Source organism: Empidonax traillii, unplaced genomic scaffold (assembly GCF_003031625.1).
Source record: "Empidonax traillii isolate 1590-97213 ecotype Southwest subspecies unplaced genomic scaffold, ASM303162v1 scaffold1507:size98983, whole genome shotgun sequence".
Classification (NCBI taxonomy): domain Eukaryota; kingdom Metazoa; phylum Chordata; class Aves; order Passeriformes; family Tyrannidae; genus Empidonax; species Empidonax traillii.
This window is the reverse complement of record NW_020956700.1, coordinates 70,130-95,583: the sequence shown is the minus strand read 5'-3', so window position 1 is coordinate 95,583 and position 25,454 is coordinate 70,130. Positions and strand designations below refer to the sequence as shown.

Below are 25,454 nucleotides of genomic sequence, written 5' to 3'. Positions count from 1 at the left end.
GATGTGACCAGGGAAAAACCAACAAAAACTGGAAAACTGTGGCCTCCATAAGGCACCAAAACCATCTCTGGGGTCTCCCCAGATTCTCCGACTCCCACAGGGGCACGAGATGGAGGGAAGCAGTAGGAGGGAGATGTTGCAGGAAGGAGCAGTTTTTGGGGGGGAAGCACGTTTTTAGGGTGGTTTTGTGTGCGCACAGATATGTAACAAAAATCACCTCTGCTACCTTTGGTATTGAAATTCCTCCTCCACCCCCACGTCCCACACGGATCCGTGTGGTGGGAGCGTGGGCTGGAACATCAAGTAGTTCAAAAGTTGCTTCAAATCTCCGCCAGAAATTCCTAAAAAGCATCAAAAATCAAAGCAATGCTCAAATGGAGATGGGTGCTGTCCTCGTGCCCGGCCTCCCTGGGCTTTGGGTGAACGTGTGAAGCCCCAGCTCCATGGACAGCATGGAATGGGAGCAGCGGGAGCCCCACAGTCAATCCGTGTCCTCTCCATGAGTTTGGGGTCAGAGAGAACCCCAGCACGTCCAGGAGGGCTGAGAAGCCAAGGTTTGCTACGTCACCAAACAACCCCCTGGTGCAACCATGCCATGGGTTGGTTTGACTGCTCTGGATCACCCCAGACACCTCACAGCAACGTGGGTGTAAATGTGGGACTGGGAAACACGGGAAGAATCCACCTGTTTTTTTCCCCATCCCAGTGTTTGGGTTGGGACGTGCACAGGGACCACTGGTCACCTGGCAGAGCCACGAAGGCAAATCACACCCAAGAAGCCACTGCTGGAGGTGTAATGACCCCTTACAGTGTGAGACAGTGAATCATGGAATCCTGGAATGGTTTGGGATCGAAGGACCTTAAAGCTCATCCAGTTCCAACCCAGGGACACTCTCCACTACCCCAGGTTGCTCCAAGCCCTGTCCAACCTGGCCAAGGATGGGCCAGCCACAACCTCTCAGGGATTAAAGCCCTCGGGGGTAACTTCAAGTTCTAAAATGTCTGACGGATCAAGCAGGTTAAAAATTAAAATCCCCAGAGGAAAACCTTAATTAACACCGACTGACCTTCCTGTGTGACTCAGGATGGGCCCCACGTCCCACTCAGCAACTCCCGACGAGCCTCCCCAAATAGAAGCAGCCAAAGCTCCCAGAAACCTCCCAGAGGGAATTACAAAACCCAAGACAAGACATCAGGCTCCAGACGAGGGATCCCAGCTCCGGGGTGACACCAGTGAGGGGTGATGGTGACTCTGGGGTGATGAGGCTCAGGCTCTGGGGGCTGTGGGAGCCCACCGAGTTGTGCTTACGTGGCGCCGGCCGCGCCTTCTCCGCCCGCACGTCTGGGAAGGAACCCTGCAGCTAAGGGATCTCCAGCCAGAGGACTGGGAAAAACTTAAAAAAATGTGTATTTTTCACCCCAAGAAATAAAATTCCGATTAAAAAACACCCCCCCCAACCTTTAAAAGATACACTGTGCACTACCCGGGCTACGAGTGAAGTCACATCGACGGCGTCACACCACAGGAGCTGCTCCCACAGAGACACATCATAAACTCACTTTGAGAGGCCACGGATTAACTCTTCAGGCAAGGCCTGGGCTTTCGAGACCTCTATGGCTTCTGCAAACATTTCCCTGTAAAAAAGGAAAACTAAAACCCAACAAAACCCGGCCTCAAACTCAGGAGCACGGAGCGCGGAGGACGGGTGACGCTCCCCGGCCCCAGCCCCTCGAACCCCGAAGGTTCCCACTCCGGAATGCGAGGATTTCGGGAGAGCAGTTCTAAGGATCACTTCTTTGACAGGTCCGGAGGGGAGCGGGGCCATCACCCGGCAGGTGGCTTTGGTGGCAGCTCAGTTGTGCTTGGCCCGCCCGCCCCGCAGGTAACTCTTCCACCTCTTGACGAACTCCTTGAAGATGGGCGAGTCGTCGATGGTGCTGAGGAGCTGCAGCTGGTTGATGTGGGTGGTGTGGTAGTCCCAGCGGGCCAGGTTGGGGGCCGTGCCCAGCATGAAGTGGCGCAGGTCGTAGATGGTGCCCGAGCCGGTGTCGTAGAGCGGCAGCATGGCCTTGAGGGACTCCATGCCGCGCTCGTAGAGCAGCCGCGCCTCGCGGCCCAGCTTCTCGCCCGCCGTCTCCTTCAGGTCGTAGAGCCCGATGAGCGAGTACATGAAGCCGTTGAGCACGAAGGAGCTGGGGGACGTGGGGTACTCCTCGTACCAGTCGTGCCGGTTCATGAACACGGCCTTGACGCCGCGCTGCTCCGCCGGCAGCTTGTAGGGCGCGGTGGCCCTGAGGGCCGCGCCCAGGAAGGCGGCGTCGCGCGTCAGCAGGTAGGCCCGCACCAGCGTGGACATGGCCTGGCCCTGCGCCATGGCCGAGTACCACCCCGGCTCCAGGGACTTGAAGCCCTCCCCCAGCTTCCTGGTCACCATGATGGGCCACCCGCCCCGCTCGTCCTGGTTCCTCACCAGCCAGTCGCTGGCGGCGAAGAAGGCGGCCATGTGCGCCGTGGCCGAGATGGTGACGTTGTCCAGGAAGCCCCTGCCCTTGGCCACCAGCCTGACCACCCGCTTGGGCATGATCTTGGTCTGCTTCACGGCCTTGGTGTTGGAGAGCCCCACGCCCTTGCGCAGGTCGGTGAGCAGGTCCCTGGTCAGGGTGCTCCAGCCGGTGCGCGCCCCGATGCCGTAGTAGATGTCCCTGTCGCGGAAGGCGATGAGCTGCGTGTTGGTCACGTAGTGCACCGTGAACAGCTGGTTCTTCTCCGTCGTCTCCAGCACCACCGAGACGCTGCCGTTGGTCACGAACTTGAGGTCGAAGGAGATGATGAAGTCCCGGCTGTTCCCCAGCTGCAGGGACACCCCCTCGCTGGCGTCTGCAAACAGAGCCCACAGCTCAGCACCCCGATGCCGCTGCCCCCCCAGCCTGGCAGCTCCCCCAGGTAACCCCCCCCCCTTCCCAGGCACGATCCCAAAGCTTTCAGGGCAGCCCATCAATAATTCAGTCGTTTCTGGGCTGTTGCACATTATTTAATTAAGCATAAAAGTAAATCTGGGAGCGAAGGGGAGAACCTGTTTGTGCCTGCCATTAAAGGGCTGCAGCAGCGCCAGGGGCTCCATCCAGGGTTTTATGGGATGTTCCTGGTATCTCATGGATGGAGGAGAGCCATGACCCAGCAGGACCCAGGGATGGGGACAGGGCTCTTCCTGGAATGGGTTGGGTTGGAAGGGACCTCAAAGCTCATCTCATCCCACCCTGCCCTGGGCAGGGACACCTTTCCCTAGAGCAGGACCTTTCCTGCAGGATGGGGCACGGCAAGAATTGAGATGCTCCCTGATTTTCCTCTCCTCTAACTCCACAATAAACCAACAAGCACCCGTTTGTTCCCAAATTAAAACCTCCCTTGGCACCACGACACCAAAACCCGGCGCCGCTGCAGCCTCACATTCCTGAATAAAGCTCTGCTTTCAGCAAAGGGAAAAAAAAAACAGGAATGCCAGAAGCAGGGATTTAGGATCCTCCTGGGACTGATGTTTCTGGGACTTTTTTTGTTTCCAAACCTGACAGTGCCAAAACCTGATCAGTTTAACGGGGGGGGGGGGAACCAAGGAATAAAGGCAGGTGTGTTAAAATACTTCTTTAACCTCTGCATTGGCAAAACTCAGCTTAATTTTAAGCTATAAATTAAATAAAGCTCCCAGGCACTGCCACAGAATAAAATCCAGTGTTCTCTGGATTTGAAAATATAAAATCAACTTCTCCCACAAAACCTACAGAGGGAGATCAAAGGGATAATTAATTTGGAAGGCTGAGAGCAAATCCTGGAGGTTTGAATGCACAGAGGGATGATGAACACTTAAAGAGTGTCACATCAAATTAAGGGCTTTCCATGGGATAAAATTCTCCTGGAAAAGGCCATTGTTTCCCTATTTCTGCTTTGGGATGTGGGAAATACCCCGGCCGTGTTTCTCCATGCAGCTTTTGCTGCTTCCCAAACTAATCCCTGGAATTTTAAAACATCTCCTGTACAGGCTCTGCTGTCCAGTCCCAATTTTTCGTGACTGAATGTCATGTTTTCCAAGCTTTTCAAGGAAAAGCTGGGAGTTTTAAGCTCAGCATCTGCCTTGAGAGAAGGAGCCGAGCGCTTTGGGCCACAACATTTTGCTCCTGTGGAAAAAACCCTAATTAATCCCCACCCCACCCCCCCTCACAATTCCTGTCAAGTGAGTTTTATGGTTCCTTGTAAATAAATTATAACAAAGAGAATTATAAAAGAGGGGGGAAAAAAGAGTTTGGAGAAGCAAAGAACTAAAGGCTGCTCGTGGCTGCTGTGCCTTAAGCACCCATAAATCCATTACTCAGGGCCTGCTCCGAGGAGTGGATGCATATCCATAGCCATGGATTACTCAGCCATCAATAAAGGATGAGGAGAGAACACAGCCCAGACCTTTTATCCTCCCTTCTCCCTGTATTTATCCACTACAAAGACACAAAAGTGTTGGACAACCTTTTCCCGGGAGCCCCAGGGCCGAGGTGCCAACGGAAAATTACTTCATTGTCCTTGGAAGTAATGGACTCATTAATTCCAGTGGGTATTGATTGAGGGAAAATACATTAGGGCCTTATTAATGAGCCTGGCCTGGCAAAAAAAGGGAACTCTTGGATTAAATAATGGATTTCCCTCCTAAATACCAAACGGAATTGGGGGAATCGGGGAGGTGGCAGCAAAATGCAGGCAAGGGAACAACTGGGAGACCCCCAAACACTCTTGTTCTTTCTTTAAGGCAACTTCAGGCTGTGTCAGGGAGGTTTGGGATGGATACTGGGAACAGGTTCTTCCCTCAGAGGGTGCCTGGGCACAGCTCTGGCTCCCCAGGGCAGTGGGTACAGCCCCACAGAGTGTTGGGACAACAATCTCGGACACATGGTGGGATTTTGGGGTGTCCTCGGGGACTTAATCCTTGGGGGTGCCTTCCAACTCAAGCTATTCTGTAATTCTATCTGGGTTTAGCCAGAATTCAGGCCCTGAATTTTACAAAAATAGTTGTATCCCGGTGATGGGAGAGAGATGTCCCAGCCCTGCACGTGCTCCGGGCTGGAAATAGCCCTTATCTGTCATCTGTCAGCATCTGCTCCCCACAGCCCACACCCCACAGCCCAGCCTGCCTCCCAGGCCTCCCAGCTGCTCCCACCCCCTTCTGCAGCTGCTATTTTGAGCCAGGAGCTGGAAGGCTCAGGGACTGTGACTCCTCATCCCCCTCCATGAACACAGCCAGCCTTTCTGCTGGATCAGAGCAGCGCTGGAATCCAGCGACGGGGAGGGAATGGGGGCAAAGCTCCAGAGGGACAGGAATGAGGGGGGCTGGATGAGGTGACCTCCAGAGGCCAGGAGGTGCTGAGTGAAGTGGGGTGAGCTCCCAGGCAAGGTGGGTGGGGGATGAAGGATGGGGAATGAAGGGTAAATGAAAACACACGAATCGATCCCAAGAAGCTGAGGCCCCTCTGGCACAACACGTGCCAATCAACACGTGCTGTTACCTGTGACAGCTTCAGGAGCACCCACCTGGAGCAGAGAACTGTTTGACCCCGGTGAGCCTGGCTTTGTCCCACACTGTGGCCAGGGAGCAGCCCTTGGGCACGGTCCAGTCCCCAGCCCTGCCCCTGTCCTTGTCCTCGGCCGTCTCGTACACCTCGACGTGCGGCGCCTTCTCCGTCAGGTTCTTGCTGTAGTGGCTCAGCCCGTACTGGGCGATCTGGATGGGGTAGAAGTAGCCCTGGGGGCCCCACTGGGTGGAGAGGGGAACTCCTGGGGGAGGAAGGGAAAGCAGCAGGGATCAGCACGTTGCCAGACCCCCCAGCCCTGCAGCTCTGCCAGGGCCTCCTGCAGACCCACCGCTCCTGCCCCTGCAGCAAACGGGGCTGGGAGGGGTCACCACCAAAGTCCTGGTCAAGGACTCACCTGTTCCCTTTCCCACCAAGATCCATAACTAGATAAAACCAAGCATTTTTGAGTGGCAGAGGAATCCTTATCACGGGCTTCCCTACATTCCCAGAATCCTGGAATGGTTTGGGTTGGAAGGGACCTTAAAGCTTATCCCATCCCACCCCCTGCCATGGGCAGGGACACCGTCCACCAGCCCAGGTTGCTCCAAACCTCGTCCATCCTGGCCTTGGACACTTCCAGGGATCCAGGGGCAGCCACAGCTTCTCTGTGCCAGGGCCTGCCCACCCTCCCAGCCAGCAATTCCTTCCCAGTCTCCCATCTGTCCCTGCCCTCTGGCAGTGGGAAGCCATTCCCTGTGTCCTGTCCCTCCATGCCTCATCCCCAATCCCTCTCCAGCTCTCCTGGAGACCCTTCAGGCCCTGCAAGGGGCTCTCAGGTCTCCCTGGATCCTTCTCTTCTGCAGGTGTGCATTCCCAGCTCTCCCAGCCCAGCTCCATCCTCATTCCATTGTCACTGGAGCCTCCCACTTATCTCAAAACACATTTTCAAAGCCTGAACAGATTTTTTTCCCCCCTACTCCAGAGAGCAGTTAATCCCCAAACGCTTTTCCATCCCCACAATCCCTTTAACGTCAGTAAATCTTTGCAAATTAAGTGCATCTGTTATTGGGAGATTTTTCTAAGAGTTATTTGCTGCTCAGAGAGCGATTTACCCTCGGCCACAAATCCCTCCCATTACCCAGCTCCCCTGGGAGCATTCCTGCCTGGAGTGGTGCCTGCAGGAGCCAGCAGGCTCTCCAAGAAGGATTTGCCCTAATTCCACCCTGCAGAGCTGTCCCTTGTCTTTAGAGCTGCTTCCTCCCAGCCTTCCCTGGGATTGTCCCAAAGGCCTCACAGAGGTCTCTCCCTTGGTTTGGGCTGTGGGTGATTTTAGATCTAAAACAACCTCCTGGAGGCACCTCGGAGGAATCAAGCGGGAAAATCACAGAGTTCATCACCTGCATCCTGAATTTTTGGGGTTTTAATGGGATTTTAGGAGTTTTCACGTGGAAACCCTTGGGAGGAGCTCAGTGTCATATAAAACTGGCACCCTCCCTTAGGATCCTCGGGATGCACCTGCAGAAAACCCTGCAGAGCTCCACCTGCCCTTCCCAGCTCCCAGGATTCGGGTGGAAAACCCTCCCTGGCTGTGCGGGAAACGGGAGCAAACCCTGTGGAGGAGACTCATTTCCACATGTTCCTCCAGAGGCAAACACAGGATGTTTAAAACAGGGTGAAATCCTAAAGCCCTGAATTTTCTTTGGAAAAAATTCCCAACCTCTAAACACAAACCCAAAGTGGGAACAGATCACCAGGTCACATTTTGTGGCTCTTAAACCACAGGTTGCAAACCCCCAACATCCATGGACAGCTGACCCCATTATCCAGAGTTAAATTCCCTGGAGCCCCAAGGTCTGAGCAGGGAGCAGCTCCAAACACCCCCGGTGTTCCCGAGGCCGCTGCTCCCATCCTGCCTCTTCAGCCCTTCCTTGCCAGGTGTAACGAGGACGAGAGTTAAAAAATAACAATAAAAATGGGAGAATAACCTCAAACATCCCCCACCCCCCCAAAATTCCATATCCCACAGATCTCCTTATATGTGAACCCTCCCAGCCAGTGAACTCCAGGGCCCAGCAGCTCCTGCAGTGTCCGTGTGACGGGCAGTGAATCCACACCCCGGGAGTGGCACAGGAGGCATGAAAATTAATGGCTTTTATCCCTTAAGTGAAAGTTGGTCTTTAATTTATGAGGGGTCACCGTGTCACGCTCTGTAAGTGCTTCAGAAAGTCATTAATTTTTTAATATGAAGCCAAGAAGAATTTTCTGCCGTCAGGTCCTCGCCGAGCCGTGGGAGGACCCCGAGGGTTAATTAGTGACGGTGCAAATTGGGAAGGTTTGACTGCACCTTCCTGTTATCCAGGGATAATCCAGTGGCTGGAGAGCAGCTTGACCCTTGGGCTGTTCTCCAAAACCTCCTCTCACGGATTTAACCCCCAAAATTAAGGTGCCCGTGAGCAGTTGGGCTGTTCCAGTGCTCGGCCCATGGATTTATCCGTGTCCACAGGGAAGCAGGAGCCTGCTCCCAAACCAAGGCCAGGCTTGCTGGCCTTCTAAAATTTATTTAAAATTTAATTCTGAGTTTAAATTTTAAAATAATTTTTTAATCTGCAGTTCTATTTTTTATTTTAGAAAATGTAATATTTTAACCCTTTGGTTTATAAAATAATTGTGGCTCCCTGGGAGACTCAAGTGTCAACTCAAGATGCCAAACCCTGGCAGCAGCACTACCAGAGCAGTGTCCCTGCACCTCTGGAGCTCACTGCAACTGGGAAAACTGGGAATCATCATGGAATCACTGAACGGGCTGGGCTAGAAGGGGCCTTAAAGCCCGTCCAGTGCCAGCCCCTGTCATGGGCAGGGACACCTTCCACCAGCCCAGGTTGCTCCAACCTGGCCTTGGACACTTTCAGGGATGGGCAGCCACCCTACGGAGCTGGGAAAACGTGGTATGAGGTTGCCCAGAGAAGCTGTGGCTGCCCCTGGATCCCTGGAAGTGTCCCAGGCCAGGTTGGATGGGGCTTGGAGCAACCTGGGCTGGTGGAAGGTGTCCCTGCCCATGGCAGGAGTGGGAATGGATGGGCTTTAAGGTCCCTTCCACCCCAGTCTAGCTAGGATTGATTCTCTGATTCATCCCCAACCTCTTTGCTGCACACCAACATCTCCCTCACAACTTTTCCCTTCTCCCCCCTCACATTCCCCCCTCCCACATTTTGCACCCGACGACCCCGGCGCTTCTGATCCGTCGACCCAAACCCACGATCCCTTTGCAGGGCCCATTTCCAAGCAGCATTTCCCCACCAAAGGACAAGAAAACACTCCACCAACCTTCAACCCCGCTGATGCACTTGACCCTGTCCCGGACCTCGACGTTGTAGCCCTCGAAGGACATGAAGACCCCGTCGGGGTGGTAGGGAGCCCGCTGTGTGTATACTTTGGAGTAGCTATGAGAGAATTCAAACCTGTCATAACCATCGTACTGAGCAATTTTCCCATAAACCTCAAAGTATTTCTCTACCCAGCTGAAGGGCAGGAACACCTCGTTGCCCTCCCTCCGGCCCTTCACGGTGTGCTCCTCGTTGATCACACAGTCAATCTCCTCGTACTTGGGCGCGGGGGCTCTGCCGGCCCCGGCCCCAGCCCCGGCCACGGGGGGTGCCTTCTGCTGCTCCTGGGGGGAGGTGTCCTCACTGTGCCCCCGGGGCTCCTCCTCGGCGCCGCCGCGGCGCTCCGGGCCCGGTGGGATCCGCGGGAAGGGGCCGGCCGTGCCGGGGGAGCAGCGGTTCCACAGCAGCACCATCAGCAGCGTCAGCAGCGCGCACACCACCAGCAGAGTCTTGTAGTTGACCCGAGCTGCCAAGCAACGCATATTCACACCATACCTGCAACACAGCGGGGACGGCGTCAGCGGGGACACACCGAGCTCCTGGGGAGACTCTGCATGGGAACATCACCCCTCCTGCTCCTGGGGGAACATCTCCAGCAGGAACATCACCCCTCCTGCTCCTGGAGGAACATCTCCAGCAGGAACATCACCCCTCCTGCTCCTGGGGGAACATCTCCAATGGGAACATCACCCCTCGTGCTCCTGGAGGAACATCTCCAGCAGGAACATCACCCCTTGTATTCCTGGGGGAACATCTCCAGCAGGAACATCACCCCTTGTGTTCTTGGTGGAGCCTTTCCACAGGAACATCACCCCTCCTGCTCCTGGTGGAGCCTCTCCAATGGGAACATCAGTTGCTCCAAGCCCCATCCAACCTGGCCTGGGACGCTCCCAGGGATCCAGGGGCAGCCACAGCTTCTCTGGGCACCCTGTGCCAGGGCCTGCCCACCCTCCCAGCCAGGAATTCCTTCCCAATGTCCCACCTAATTATTCTCTGACATGGTCCAACACCCTCCTGAGAGCAATTCCATGTAATTCCCGCAGTTAATTCTGATCATGATTTACCTCCCAGGAAGTGCTGGACATTTGCATTCCCTGCAACCCACAGTGTCCACCAGGAAATCCATCAGCAATTCCCTCATTCTCTGCTCCCCTCAAAGCTCCAATCTCTGGGAAGCCCCAAAGCCCCCAGTTTTGCCTCACTGATGTTCTCAGTTTATTACTGGCACATCCCATTCCCAGCCCTATTCCCAAGGGATGCTTTCATCACCTTTTCCATTCCCTGTGCAAAGAGCAGAGTTTAGGGGAGCAACAGAGCAGAGGAAGAAATAAAATCCCAATTAAATTAAGAGGAACTGGCTAAAAATGCCTCATTTTTCATGCTTGGAACTCCCTGGCACTTATTTCCCAGGAAGGAACAACCCATGGCAGTTCCTCCATCACAGAATTCGCATTTTCGGTGAAATTCTGCAGCTTCACCAAGTGAAAGGATTCACAAATCCTGGCTTTATTCAAGTCCAGCCCAAGGGCTGAGCTGGATTTTATACTAGGAACTTAAATCTTTTTTTTACCTTTTACCTTTTTAATCCCAATTTTTTTACCTTTTTTTTTTTCTCCCAACTTCCAGAGCTGACGAACAGGAGGAGGAGAACAGAACGAGAACTGACAGAAAAGCTCCTTGAAGAACAAACTGTGAATTATTTTTTAATCCATGACAGCCAATTATTGAACTCCAGGAGGAGATTAATATTAAATATCCAATAAACAACAGAAAATGACCAGACCAAGGGCAGAACAACTGCTGAGCAGAGAAAACTCTGCCAGGGAACTCTACCTTCAGGTCAGTGAAGAGTAAAGAGGAGTCCTGGGAAAAACTGGAATAATTCTGTGTTCTGATCTCCCAGATCCTTTGGTTCCCTGCTCCAAACAAAACTGTGTCCCCTTCCAGGCCATCCCACATCCCTGAGGACACACTCTCTGCTCCAGGGCTTGGGGCTCAAACCCAGCTGGTAAAATCTGACAAATCTGGGGTTTTGTTGGGTTTTTTTTGGGTTGTTCCTTTTCTTTTTGCAGGGGTATTTCTGTCATTTCCTGGAGCACTCGATCTCATTCCAGCCCCGACTAATGGAGGCTGAAGTGGTTTATCCTCACAAAGGGTATCCAGGAATCCCCTCCAGGAATTCCTTTTTTCAAGAGGTAGTAATTGTGGTGAAATCAGAAAAAAAAAAGTGATTCCTCTGTGCTGCACAACGTTTCAAAACAGTTAATGGAGGGTGGAGGGCTCAGTAATGGCTCTTTTCAGTTTGTCCAACAGCTGAAATCTGAAACTTGAAAGTTCCTTTTACTGTGGCAAAAAAAAAAAAAAAAAAAAAGGTCTGGATCCATCCTGTGACTCTGGCATTGAGAATTTAGGTTAAATCATAATTATCCTCAAAAAAAAAAAAGTCTCCATCTCTCTTCCAAAGCAAGTTTCCCTTCTCCAGCTCAACCTCAAGACACAGGAATTCAACCCCGAGGAAGAAAAGAGCCTCAAAAAACAAGAGAGAAAAGGTTTCACCCCACCTGGATATCGTGGAATGGAAGAAATGGAAGGGAGGAGGCAGTTCCCAAAGTGCCACATTTTCCACACTGGTCCATCTCTGGCCTTCAAACCCCCTTCTGGCTTGGCCTTCCAGGTTGGAGGTGCCACCAACCCCGTTCCTCAGGGTGTTTTGGGAATGTCAGAGTCCGGTCCTGCCTCCTCCTTCCACCCCCTCAGAGCTGGGAGAGGGTTCACTCTGATCCTGTGGGATGAGGGGGGTTTGGATGTGGGGATACACTGCGGGGTGATGCTCTCCTGGCAGGGGTGGGATCCAGGGCAGGGATCCCATTCCATCCTCCATCCACGCCCCAGCCCGACCCTCGCAGGCTCCGCAGGCACGGCCGCTCCCGGGCTGCAAAGGGAGATGAAACGGCTCCAAAGGGCCTGGAATCACTGCAGAGGCAGGAGAAGAGGCTTGTGTAACTTCCTTTTGGGCAGAGGAGGCCTTGGATAACGTTCCTGTGCAGGAGGGAGCTCTGCCAACGTGCCAGATCCTCGGTTTTTTATGGAAGCTGAGCAGCTTCCCGAGGTCTGCCCAGTCCCTCCCTTACACCTCCCTGTGGGCAGCAACTGCTGCACCAGCTGATGCCCAGAGGGAAAACCAGTCCCTAAACCCCACAAATCACACTTCCCCAACCATCACAGAATCCTGGGATGGGTTGGGTTGGGTTGGAAGGACCTCACAGCTCATCCCATTCCCCCTGCCCCTGCCTGCTCCAGGCCCTGCCCAGTATCCCCTGGATAATTCTCCTCCCTAAAAGCCTGGCACCCCCAGGACTGGGAACGTGGTGCTGAACCTCCTTTGCCTTTTAAAAATCCCATTTAATGAAGAGGTGGATGGTGGGGGATTAAAAACCCCCGGCTCTGCAGCCCCAGCCACTCCCCAGGGAGCAGCACTCGGGGATGCTCTGCCCTCCTTCCCAGGCAAGCAGCAGTTTATTTTAGGCAAATCCATCCAGCAGCACAAACCCTCCAGGAAATCAGCAGAGATTGTTTAAATCCTTGACTCTTCAGCTCCATTTGCTGCAGATTTCTCCTTGGCTCCCAACTTGCCACGCCGTGGTTGCGGAAGGGACCGGCTTCGTCCAACTGCAGTTAAAGCGTCTGTGCTTCCTGCTTTCCCTCTGCTCCATCTCCCAAACCCCCAGTTCTTTTCTCCTCTTCTCTTCTTGCCTCTTGTTTCCCAGGAACGAACCTACAGGGATTTCCCTGTGACTTCAGAGGCCCCTTTTAACTCAGAAAAGCATCCTTGGAAAACGGGGACGTTTTTCCAGAAGCTGCACAACACAAATCCACAGAATCCAGGGATTTACCTACTAATTCTCCTGGAATTCCATTGATGAAATGTTCGTAGGAACAAGCAGCAGAGAAAGTTCCCTTATTGAGTTGTTTTCCTGCAAAAAGAGGCCACGATTCCCTCTGTCTTCCCCGGTTTCAGGTAACAGGGAATGATTTGTGAGGGATGTGGGGTCTTTGATCACTGCTGGGAGCCTGAATGTAATGGATTATAAACTGCCAAGCTCTCCCATGTCACTGAATAATGGATAAATATGGAGATGTATTCACACAAACACAGGGATAATGCACTGGGAGAGCGAGGTAGAACCAGCAGGAAAACATCCTTTTCTTCTCCCAAACAAATGAAATTGTTACTAATTCATACATCCATTCCTGCTGCCCAAACCCCTCAGGTCTGTGGTTTCCCTGTTTTTCCTCTGCAGGAGCAGGAGTGGATTTTCACACGGAGATAAACATCCCAATCCCAGCGTCGCCTCCTCCTCTCCCCCACAAAGGTGGGAGCGAGGAACACTTCAAAGGGAGAAGGGATAAACAGGAAGGATGAAATAAGGCAGCTATTCTGGGGAGAAGCAAAGCAAACTTCCAGAAGCTTTGTGAACAGCTGAGCCAAGAGGCTATTTGGGAGCTCCAGAAGGGAACCCATCCAGGGAACCCACATCCAGGGATGTTCCTTCAGCCTGGGGACTGCTGGAGGCTCCAACCCGAACATTTAAAGAGTTTACTGCATTTTTGGTAAAAATACCTTCATTTTGGTGAAAGCTCTTCCTCCAGAGAGCCAAACCTACTCAAATCTTGCACTGCTTCAAATTTAACCTCTCCAATGACCTGCAGAACAATTGGATGGTGATGGGCAAATCCCAGCCCTGGAAGTGTCCAAGACCAGGCTGGATGAACTCGGAGCAACCTGGGCTGGTGGAAGGTGTCCCTGCCCATGGCAGGGAGTGGGACAAGATCCTCCTAAATCTCCCAACCCAACCCATTCCACGATTCCATGATCTCCTAACACGTTATTGAACACATATTTAATATCTCCCTTGCCTTTTTTTTGCTGCCTCTTCACCATTTTATCCCAATTTATACCCTTCAAGCCCTGACAGATGCAGCTCCACGAGCAGAATTCCCTCCCAGGTGGGTTCTCTGGGGGGAGCTTTTTTAACCCTTTGATCAACTGGCACCAGCCCTGCCAAAAAAAACCCCTGCCAAGGTTTTCTTTCACCCTGGGGATGAAAGCCTGACAATGGAAGTGCTGATGGTCCCGTTTCCCTGCCCACATCCAGCAGGACTCACTGCCTCGTGCAGGACAGAGCCATTCCCGGTGGTTCTGCAGATTGAAAGGGAAGAGGCTTTTCAGAGCCAGCATTTTGGGTGCAGATGGGAGCGTTGGGAGCAGGCCCAGCTCAGCACCTCGCCCTCCTGCACCCCCAGAGCTCCCAGGCTCTGCATTCCAGGCTCTCCCATGGCTTCCAGGGAAGGTGGTGGTGCCTGGACACTTCCTGAAGAATCGCAGGATCCTGGGATGGTTCAGGTGGGAAGGGACCTTACAGGGTTCCACAGGGGGTGTCACTTCTGCCCTTGCTGTTTTCAGGGAAGATGGTGCTGGAGCCAAAGAATCACAGAATCCTGGGATGGGATGGGATGGGATGGGATGGGATGGGATGGGATGGGATGGGATGGGATGGGATGGGATGGGATGGGATGGGTGGGAAGGGACCTTAAAGCTCATCCAGCCCCACCCCCAGGGACACCTTCCATCAGCCCAGGTTGCTCCAAGCCCCATCCAGCCTGGCCTTGGACACTTCCAGGGGCAGCCACAGCTTCTCTGGGCCCCCTGTGGCTCACAGGGAAGGATTCCTTCCCAATCTCCCATCTCTCCCTGCCCTCTGGCAGTGGGAAGCCATTCCCTGTGTCCTGTCACTCCAGGCCCTTGTCCAAAGTCCCTCTTTCCTTACCCAAGTCCTGCCTCACTCCTGTAGCCACCTCTGTGTCAGCAGGCGTGGAACACTTGGGAATTCCAGCTTTCCAAGGATGCAGTGCATGGAACACTTGCAGAACCTGCTCTGGCCACCCAGAAACTCCAAACCCAGCCAGGAGGGAAAACAACCCAGTGTGACCTTGCCTGGAGGAACTGCTCCCACAGCTCCCAGCCGTCCTCAGCGAGGACACGGAAGCACTTCCAGCCTCCTGCTGGCTCCTGGGCCTCTTCCAGGGGATTTCCCCTCAGAGAGGCTCTGCCAAAATGGGAATGGTGGGAAGAGAAAGGAGGATTTGAAGTGCAGAGCATCAGTAACCCCTCAGGACACAGGGGCAGGAATTCCCAACATCTCTGGCACCTCCTAAAGCAGGAGCAGAACCAGCCCAGGGAGCAGAACCCTCCAAAAACGAGGGCACAAGCCAGCCAGGGGGAGCTGTTAGTCCAGTTAATTATTGACTGATCCCAAAGCCTTCCTGCCAGAGAGAAAACAAACCAGGAATGTCACCTTGTGGGAAGGACAAATTTCACCTGGTGGGAGGGACAAAGTTCACCAGGTGGGCAGCAAAGGTGTTTTTGGCTGCTGGGCAGAACTTTGCCGGTGGCAGGGCAGGGACAGGGGGCTGGCACAGCCCATAATATCCAGGCAGGTCAGCTTGGAATCCACCGTGGAATCCACCAGGAACAGGCTCTGGATTAACCAACGTTACAGCGCATTGAAGGACTTATGGAGGGAGTTACTGAGGGGGTTTAAAGCACATTTAGGGACTTATTTGAGGAATTATTGAAGGGCTTAAGAGCACATTTAATGCCTTATTTCCACAAGGCCCAAAGCAGATATCATTATTATTATTATTATTATTATTATTATTATTATTATTATTATTATTATTATATCATCATTATAAATTATTACTATCACAGCAAAGGGCTGGAATAGACACTAAAGCTGCTCAGTCCTGGTTTGTCAGGAAATGCTAAAATCCTGTTCCACACCAAATACAGAGAAAATGAAAAGATAAAATAATATAGCTTGTTAACCAGATAATATTATATCCTATATAAAGATATGTAGATATTAGATACCATATAAAATATGTATATATTATATATTAGTTTAAATGTAGAATATAAAAATATGAAATGTCTAAAGAGATGTAAAATATATCTAAAAATATATAAAAATATATTAAGGCTATTTTAAATATATACAAATATATTGGAAATATAAAAATTTTTAAAATACATAAAATATATATAATATATAAAGATACATAAATTATATGAAATTACATAAAATATATGAAAGTATAAAGATACAAAAATATATAGAAACATGTAAGATTGTATAAAAATATATATCTATAAAATAAAGTGTGGAACCAATGCCAAGAACTCCTGAGCTGCTCTTCCCTCTGGCACATCCCTGATTCCTCCATCCACACCTCCTTCCCTATTTTTCCTGCTGCAAAGTCCTTCCAAACAAATTAAAGAACAAGCTCCAGATGGGAGTGATTCCCAAAGGCCAAAAAACAAGGTTCCCAAAAAGCTGGGAATTTTTGCCAACATCATCCCTTCCTTCCCAACCTCCCTGGGATTCTTAAGCCAACCCTGAACTCTGGGATAATCGATATCCAACAGTTCCAACAGCAAAATAATCCCCATTTCCTCCTTGAAATCCCTGCCTCAGACCATCCAGCACTTCCAGGGAAACAGGAGGATGGGAATAAATCTGCTTTTCCCCCAGGATTTAATCCAGACTCCTAAATACGCAAAATTCCCACATTAAGGCTTTTTAATTTCCATCATCTTAAAACTCCATCTGCCCCTCCCAGTTCCCATCTCCAGCTGCTTCCACGAGAAGGAAGAATACCCAAATCCCTCCACTTTAAAGACAAAACCTCCCAGGAGGAGCAGATGCTGGGAACGTTGGAGAGGTTACGGATGGAAAACCCAGCAGGAAAACTTTATTCCCTGGGAGCAGGAGCGTTGCTGATGCTCTTAAACCCCACATTCCATGGGCAGTTCAGCCTGGAAAAGCCTGGGAAGGACCAGGAGTTTGACAGGTCCAGAGAACACTTGGAGAATCAGAGCAAGGGATGGGAGAGGGAACGTTCCAACCCCCTAATCCCAAGGGATTCCAGGGGTTTGTTTTCCACTCCAGCTGCTCGGAGCAGAGGCTGGACACAAAATGGATGCTTTCCCAGGAAACACCACCTGCATTCCCAAACTATCAAAAATTCATTTCCTGGAGATTCTAATTGTTCCCACAGATGCTCTCGTGGCTCATTCCAAAGGATTCAAAGAGTTCCCTGCACGGAGGGATTGGGAATGACAGCTCAGCCTCCCAAACCTCAGCCCAGCCTTGGGAATTCTGCCTGAATTCGGCAGGAAAAGCCTGGAAAATGCAATTTCCCCAGTCCAGATGGGGCCCACCAGCCCAGATTAATTCCTGGGGAGAAGCCTGGAGTTGCCTTTAATCCCGGAAAAATGCTTTGGAATTACTTGGCTGGTTCAGCAGCTTTTGTGTCTCAGTTGAACCTCTGGATTTTCCAGCTTTCTTCAGGCATTTCCCCTTTGGAGCTGGGCTTTTCCTGAAGTTGTGGGACAAACCCCAAGTACCAAAGAAACTGGTGAAGGAGAAAAATAATCCCTAAATTTTGTGTATTTGAAAATCAGAGTCGTGGGATCATAAAAATCAGGGAATTTGGCTGCGAAGGAGCTCAAAGCTCATCGAGTCCCCACCCCCTCCCCCACGGAAAAACCAAGCTCCAGTTTAATCCCTGGATTTTCCAGTATCCCAAAGCCTCCCTGCAAGTACAACAGGTTCAATCCAGCCTTTTCCATGCTCAGTCACGGATGATGAGATCCCACGTGCAAAGGAAGGGAATTACCACCTTTCCCACCTAGAACAACCCCAGCCCTGCTCTCCCGAGCTCGGGATAATTCCCATGGATGCTCCCGAGCCCTCCCACCGGAGTCACTCATGGATACCATGGAAACGCAGCTCCAGCTCCCAAAACGGAGGGAATTCCGCACTTCCCACCTCTCCCCAGGTGAGGTTCCACCTCCTCCAGCTCATTCCAAGCCCGGAACGCTGCAGGAGTTACTCGCAGTCTGAAGGAAAAGCTCTGGAAATCGGGATTGAGGCTGGAAAGCCCAAACCCCCCCACCCCGAGCTGGAGGAGCTCCCGCTTCCCGTTATCCCCCCACTCCTGGAAGCAGAGCCATGTGCAGCTGCAGCTGCGAGTCCTTCCCCGGGATCAGCATTAACCCTTTAGGGAAAGGCTGGAATCCCAGCCAGGAATTCCAGCTCACCCAAAACACGCACAGATTCCAGCCGGGAACGAGGAGGAGGAGGAGGAGGAGAAGAGGCTCCTCTCTTACCTTGGGAAAGGGAGGGCCGGGAATTCTAACGCATCTCCGGGTTTTCCAACTTCCAAAAGAGATCCCTTGGAGGTTCCCAGCGGTCTCGGTCTCCGTGTGCCTGCGGGGACGTGGGGAGAGGGACAAGAAGGGAAGATTGGAGCGCTGGAGGAGCCTCTGGAGCGGAGCGGGGCGTTCGCCTCCTTTATCCCTCAAATCCTCTTAGCAAATCCTGGCGCTTCCCAAGGCAGCCGAATCGCCAGGCTCGGCTCCTGCCCTGCAGCATCACGGCAGGCTCGGGAGCAGGGATGTCACTTCCTCCAGCAGCACATCCCGCCCAGCTCCGGAGCGAATCCCGAATCCCGAATCCCGAATCCCGGCATCTGCCCGGCCACAGCTCCCGGGAAACGCGCCGGGAAAATTCCAGCTCCCGCTCCAGCCACGGGATCCCGGCTTTGGCTCAGCCCTGACACGCCAGGGGGAGAATTCCAAGGGAAAAAAACGGAGAGGGGAAAGAAATTACAGCTGGAATTATGAACTGAGCTCCCCCGATTCCACGGCTCTGGAATTACGAACTGAGCTCCAGAGGAGATTTAACTCCTCCAGCTCCATAGCTCTGGAATTCTTATCTGAGCTCCAGAGATTTAACTCCCTCAATTCCACGCCTCTGGAATTACGAACTGAGCTCCAGAGGAGATTTAACTCCCCAAATTCCACATTTATTGACGGCCTGGTCCAGCCCCCAAATATTTCCAGAGGTTTTTCCCAGCTTTTTTATCACCGTTGCCTTTCCCTGCCCAAATCCAACAGGAACAAACCCCCTGGAGCTTTCCAGATTATTTATTCCTTTTTTTTTTTTCTTTTAATGTGGCTGAACATTCCTTAAAAAAGGAACCACCCTGACCACACGTGATCCACTGATTCCCCAGGAACCTCAATCCCATGGAATTAACTCCTAATCCAGCCTTTCAATGGGCTCTGCCCTTCCCAAGCAATCCCTCCCTGATTAACTCCCTGCATCCTTTCCTTGCTCCAATCCAATTCCCAACCTCCAATCGAACAAAATCTCCTCTGGAGATTCCAGTTTCCCTGGAACAGGCTTTGATTTCCAAGGATTCTTCACATCTCTAAGCAAACTGGATCCCACCAGAGGGGGTTTATCCAGCCACTTCAATCCCATTTATCCACTATCCAACGCCCACCTGGACCTCTGAGAACTCCACTGGAATTTTCTCCTGGAATTAACCTCAAAAACCAAATTTATTCCGACGCCACCGGAGCCCGGGTGGGATTTTTCCCTCTAATCCTCCTGCTGGAGCCTGCACTGAACAACCAGAGCAGCTCCAAGAGGAGAGCTCCCAGAGCACAGATCCCAGGTTTTGGAGCAGGAATCAGGGAATATTTCCACAGCAAAGCCCTCCAAGGTCACCCACCACCACCCCAGAGCACCCAGTGCCACATCCAGTCATTCCCTGGACACCTCCAGGGAATCCACCACCTCCTGGAGCCCATTCCAACATCCAATCACCCTTTCCCTGAGGGAATTCCTGCTGAGAATTCCTGCTGATCCTCATCCCAGCCAGCCCCACACACCCCATGGATGGTGCCACATGTCCCCACACCGTGGCTGAAGATTCCCTCTGTTTCTTCCTCTTTTAATCCCTCCCTTATTTTTTGGGAATATTCGGGAGTGATCTGCTCTTTTTCACACTCTTCAGCCTCTCCCTCCAACCTGACCCTCCTGAAGGCTCCAAAATTTCCCTGGCACCGTTTCAAGCAGCCCTAAAAACCCCAGGAGCGCTGCTCAAATCCAGCTCCTTCCCAAAAGGGACCTTCTGGAAGGCTCTTCCCACTCCAGTCCCTTCCCTGGGATCCACTGCCAACTTTTCAGAGTAACCACCAGCACTTGGGAGGTTTGACTCAAGGCACGAGTCCCACCTGGATTTGCACATTCCTCCTGGTTTGGGGCACAAAAAGGGGGAAAATGTCCCTGGGTTTTGCCAGGAGAAACCTCCAGGAGAGGGATGGAGAGCTTGGAGCAGCTCCAACAGGGAATGAGAGGGGAAAGGGCAGGAGAAGAGGCCTCGGGGCAGCTCTGAGGGTGCAAAGCTGCTCTTCCCAAATCCAGGCTGCAATCCTGCTGCTTCCAGTGCCCTGCAGGCTGAGGGGAAAGTTCCTCCCCGTTTATCCAGGGATTTTAGGAATAAATCACTCAAAGAGGGATTTTGGCCACGTTTTGCCTCTCAAGCCCATCTGCTCCACTTGGACCTTCCCCAGACTTCACTTTGGGTCCATTTTGTCCCACTTCTGAACTTCCAAAGCCATTAAATCCGTGCCCTGGGGGACGAGGAGCCTTGGCTGGAATTGCCAGGATGGGATCCGTGTCCCAGACCAGCTGGGGCTGAATCCACGTGAGCCACAGGCACGTGGTGGGTTCCAAATCCCGCAGACAAACAGCCCAAATTCCCCCTGGAACATGGAATCCTCTTCCTGGACTGAGGGTCATCCTTCCCAAAACCCCGTGGGAATAAAGGATCCTAAAAAAGCAAGGAAAGCAACGAGTCTTCCCTTTTTAAACTGTTTTTTTTTTAACATTACATTGAATTTTTGATTAAAAAAAGGATTTTTGGAGCTGCCTGGGGAAGGCAGAGCCTTTCCAGGAGCAGGGCAGGGATGTTTCCACTCTGGGAAGCTGTTCCAGGGGGAATGTGCAGAGCTGTCAGTCAGAGCAGCTGGAACCAGGGCAGACAAGGGCACAGAGCAGCCCCAGGGGACTTCCTGCACATCCTTTTTGATGCTGCAAAACTGTGCCAAGAAAATTAAAATCTTCTTGGATTTAGCTGGAATTGCCTGAGGGAAAAATCTTGGGAGAAGTGGCAGTAAAATTCGGAATTCCCTGCCCAGCTTGTCGGGAATTCTGTGGGTGTTAAAGCTCAGTGCATCCCAAGTGATGCCCAGCAGGATAATCAGGATTTGCTCCAGTGGGAAACCAGCAGGACCGGTCTGAGTCGGATTTAATGAGGGAAAAAAATGGGATTTTCCGGGTTCGTGGCTGTCCTGGAGCACAAACTGATTCACTGGAATGTCAGAAAAGGGCATTTTAAAGGAGCTGTGACAGCAGGGATTAAGTCCAAGCAAAATCCATGAGCTGTGGATGCACCTTGGAGTGGAAAAAACCCTGGATGAGAACCCAGAACTCTAAAATCCAGGTCAGGGAGAACCCAGCTGTGCCCACACTATGAAAAGGGGGAACTGACAGTTCTATTTTTCCCTGAAATCAGTTAAAAACATCTATAAAAGAGGGTTTTGGGATTAAACAAGCGGATTTAAGGGCCAAGGAGAATTTGGGATGGGTGGGAGCCTGGAAACCCCAAAACCCCAGGAGCTGTGAGAACATGGAGAGGGAAAACCTGGCAGTTCAGGGCTTGAATATTTAATTTTCCAGCACTAAGCAGATCCAATTTTGGGCTCCTGATGCTGTTCCCTTAAAAACACAGATGGAATTTGGTGCCAGGGAAATGCAGGATCACCAAAGCCTTTAAAAATTCAAACCAGTGGCTCTGCAAATGATCCTAAAGTTCCCCTTTTTCCAGCCACCAACACCACCAAAAATACAGGTTAAAAAAAAGGTATTTCGGGAAAAGACTTGAGAACCCCCCAGCACACCCTGAACTCCCAGCTCTCAGCAGGGAGCTGATCCCAATCCCACCAACAAGTGTCCCAAGGCTCTTGGTGAAGTAAAGGTGAGGGAATTCCTTACCAAATCATGGAATCTTGGAATGGTTTGGGTTGGAAGGGACCTTAAAGATGATCCCATCCTTAAAGATGATCCCATCCCACACCTTCCACCAGCCCAGGTTGCTCCAACCCGGCCTTGGACACTTCCAGGGATCCAGGGGCAGCCACAGCTTCTCTGGGAATTCCATCCCAGCCCCTCCCCACCCTCCCAGCCAGGAATTCCTTCCCAATCTCCCATCTCTCCCTGCCCTCTGGCAGTGGGAAGCCATTCCCTGTGTCCTGCCTCTCCATCCCTTGTCCCCAGTCCCTCTCCACTGTCATTTTCCTCAATAATAAAGTGTTGTTTTTCCCTAATTCCTCCCTTTTCCCGAGGAAACTGTTCCTTTAAGCCTCCAGTTCCGGGGAGGCTTCATGTGAACATTCCCGAGTGCTGCTCATCCTCAAAGCCAGGCTTTAAACAGCTCCAACACTTGGTGTTTGGAAACAAATTCCCCATCTGCCAAGGCTTTGGAATCGTTACATTCCAGGCAGGATTTGCTCTTCTCAACCCATTTCATGTTCAAGGGGGAAAAAAAAAAAAACCACCAAAACCCCACCATTTCATATTCAAGGAAAAGCTCCAGAAGGGCTTAAAAATAATCCCTTCCCTCCCTTCCCAGCTCCTCTTGGTTTCCTGGGAAGCACCACTTTGCTGTGGCAGGAGAAGGAGCACTGGGATCCACCTGGATCTTACATTTCCTCCAGGAAAACGCTGGCATTTATAAATTAATCACAGCATTCCCAAAGAACTGACCTACTTTGCTTGGCCACCAAGGATTCGCTGCATCCCAGCTCTGGAATAACCCCCCTGCCAGTGGGAGTGGGAAGGCACAGGCTGGGATTCCATGGAAAAGCGTTGCTCAGCTCTGGATGAGCCCCAAATCCCAGGGAACACAGGGAACCAGAGCCGGTGCCGGGCTCTGGCACCTCCCAGCCCCTTCTCCAGGAACATCCCCAATGGAATCACCGGATCCTGCCGGGCAGGGAAACCCTGGGATCAGGTGAGCCTCATCCAGGACTTTGCTCCTCGAGCCAATCTCTCAATCCCAATCCAAACATCCCATCCCTGGCAGTGTTCCAGGCCATGCTGGAGCAGCCTGGGGCAGTGGAAGGTTGGAACAAGAGGAGCTTTAAGGTCCCTTCCAACCCAAACCGTTCCAGGATTCCAGGATTCTGTGAGACCACACGCACAATTCCCGATTTCTCAAACTCTTCCCTGCCATTTTCCACCTTCTCAACCCAAAATTTCCCAAACCAGCTGAAGTTCAACTCCAGAACCACAAACGAGGGGGGAAGAAAAGGTGCCAGACTCGGGAGGAGACACCCATGGAAAAGCTCCTTCCCTTTGGAATGAGCAGGGAGCTTTCTTTCCAAAGGCCTCATTCCCATGCACATCATCACCTCCAGTATTCCCACCCGGACATTCCCATTTTCATCCCCGCCCAGGAGCTTCCCGTGGTTTGGGAGGGAATTCTGTGGGATCACCGCTAAGTTTCCCATGTTTGTTCATTGCTTTAATGGCCCAATTTTACTGGGGAGCGTCAGAGAATCCCAAAATGGCAACAGTGGGAAAGGGGAACATCCTCTGCCACCTCAGGGCCGCTCACAAAGCTCAGGGATGAGTCAACTCCCTTTGAATCCGGCAGGAACCGGCTCGGAAAGTTCCGACTGCGGCTCCGAGGGGAAAATTCCATCATCAAACCCCCAACACCCAAAGAACCCGTCAAAGGAACTCCACGAGAAGATTCCTTTTCATCTTCAAGCTCAATTAAAAGTCCAGGGAAATGGAGCCAATTTACTGGAACCTCCGAGAAATCCAGCTCATTATTCCCTTTCCCAGGGAACCGAGATCCGGAACAGCAGAAATAGGAGAAAAGCCCCAAAAATGAGGGGAAAAGCCCCAAAAATGAGGGGAAAAGCCCCAAAGCAGCAGCTGGAGCATCCCCTGCTCCTGCTCCCGTGGGATCACAGCCCTAAAATGGCACTTGGAGGTATTTTTCCCACATTTTTCCCTCTTTTTCCTGAAGCTGCCATCCCAAAATGCTTAAATTATTCCCTATAAAATCAAGCCTTCCTGACCTGGGAGAGCACAAAGCCATTCCAGGAGCTGGGAAAGCTGAAATAATCGTGGAAGTTCTGACCTCTCTTCGTCAAAAGCTCCGAAAAACCCCTGGATCAGCAGAATTCCCCTGACCTTGGCTTTATTTATTGATTCCCAACAGTATTCCAAGGGTCACTGCGGGGGAAATAAAGCCTTTCCCTGGACAGTTTTATCCAGGAGAAAGAAAGGGCCAAATTCCCCCCTAATTATGGGATTTCTCCCTGTTTTCCACAGGTGTGTGCCCTGGAAGGAGCTGAGTCCATCCAGTCCTGGAATGTTCTCCTCATCCCAGCCCTCACTCAGCTCTTCCCAGAATTAGTATTGTTTGGATTCTCCCCTTCCCTGGCAGGAAAAATTGGTATTATTGGAATTTCCTCCCTGCCTGGCAGGAGGATCACCAGGTTTTCTCCTCTTCCTGCTGTTCCAGAGGGAGAGAATTCCCAAAAAAAAAAAAAAAGAACGTACAGGCCACGTCTTGGAATTAAATCCCGTTCAGGACTCACTGATCCCACAGAGAATTCCCAGAGCGCCCAAACAAATCGATCCACCTGTTCCAGCAGCCACAACCTCACCTGGACTCTTCCCACAAACAGCTGGAATCACCCTGCACCTTCCAGAGGCACCTGGAAAACTCCTGCTCTCCCAGAGGGAAGTTCCAAGGCTCGGTCTGACAGCCCTGGAGCTCCCAGTGGGAAATTAAGGACCAGGACAACATTCCAAGGAACACCCTGAGCCTGGGAGAGCCTCCAGGTGGGATCTGCCATCCCTGAGGCCTCGGTGAGACACAAATCCATGGGAAGCAGCGGGATGGAGCACGGGATTCCCAGGGATTGGAGCAGCCTGGGAACAGGGAAGGTGTCCCTGCCCACGGTCCTGGGTGGGCTTTGGGGTCCTTCCCACCCGAACCATTCCAGGATTATCCCAGGAGCACACCCCGTGTCCCAGGAACACCCCCCTTCCAGGGCTGAGAAGCCCCTGGAACACCACACACCGGCATCTTCCAGGACTGGGAGCCCTCCATGATCCCCACTGACTCCCCCTGGAGTTTGGATCCCCCTGGATTGGGGGTTTTCCAGGCTGGAAGGGTCCCGGCAGTTCCTCAGCACCACAGCCGGCATTCCCACATCCCAGGGCCCCTATTCCCACATCCAACAGCTCGGATTCCTGCACCCCACATCCCATATTCCCACTGCCCATATTCCCGCATCCCCCAGCCCGTATTTTCCCAGCCCGTATTCCCGTACCCTCCAGGCTGTATTCCCACATTTCACACCTTGCATTCCCAGATCTCACAGCCCGCCTTCCTGCACCCCACGGGCCCTATTTTCCCAGTCCCTATTCCCAGTCCCCTTTATCCCCCATTCCCACGTTCCATGCCCGGCATTCCCAGCCCCTATTCCCATGCCCGGCTCTCACACCAGCCCAGCCCAGC

The 25,454-nt window shown here is 52.2% G+C and overlaps 1 protein-coding gene across 2 annotated transcripts in view; it reads right to left on the bottom strand.

Annotated features, from left to right (window-relative positions):
* Positions 1–1,064: 1,064 nt before the first annotated feature.
* Positions 1,065–25,454, bottom strand: part of GLCE (glucuronic acid epimerase) — a 25,038-nt gene continuing 648 nt past the window's right edge. Inside the window, exons 1-5 of one of the 2 annotated variants that reach the window (XM_027907640.1) lie at positions 22,676–22,720; positions 18,166–18,265; positions 8,872–9,425; positions 5,567–5,809; positions 1,065–2,878 (exon numbers count right to left, since the gene is read on the bottom strand). In XM_027907640.1, the coding sequence (XP_027763441.1) occupies positions 1,854–2,878; positions 5,567–5,809; positions 8,872–9,412 (1,809 nt within the window). In that variant the 5' untranslated portion in view covers positions 9,413–9,425; positions 18,166–18,265; positions 22,676–22,720 and the 3' untranslated portion in view covers positions 1,065–1,853. Of the gene's footprint in view, positions 2,879–5,566; positions 5,810–8,871; positions 9,426–18,165; positions 18,271–22,675; positions 22,721–25,454 lie in introns of those variants that run through there. The other variant, XM_027907641.1, reaches the window with a different exon arrangement.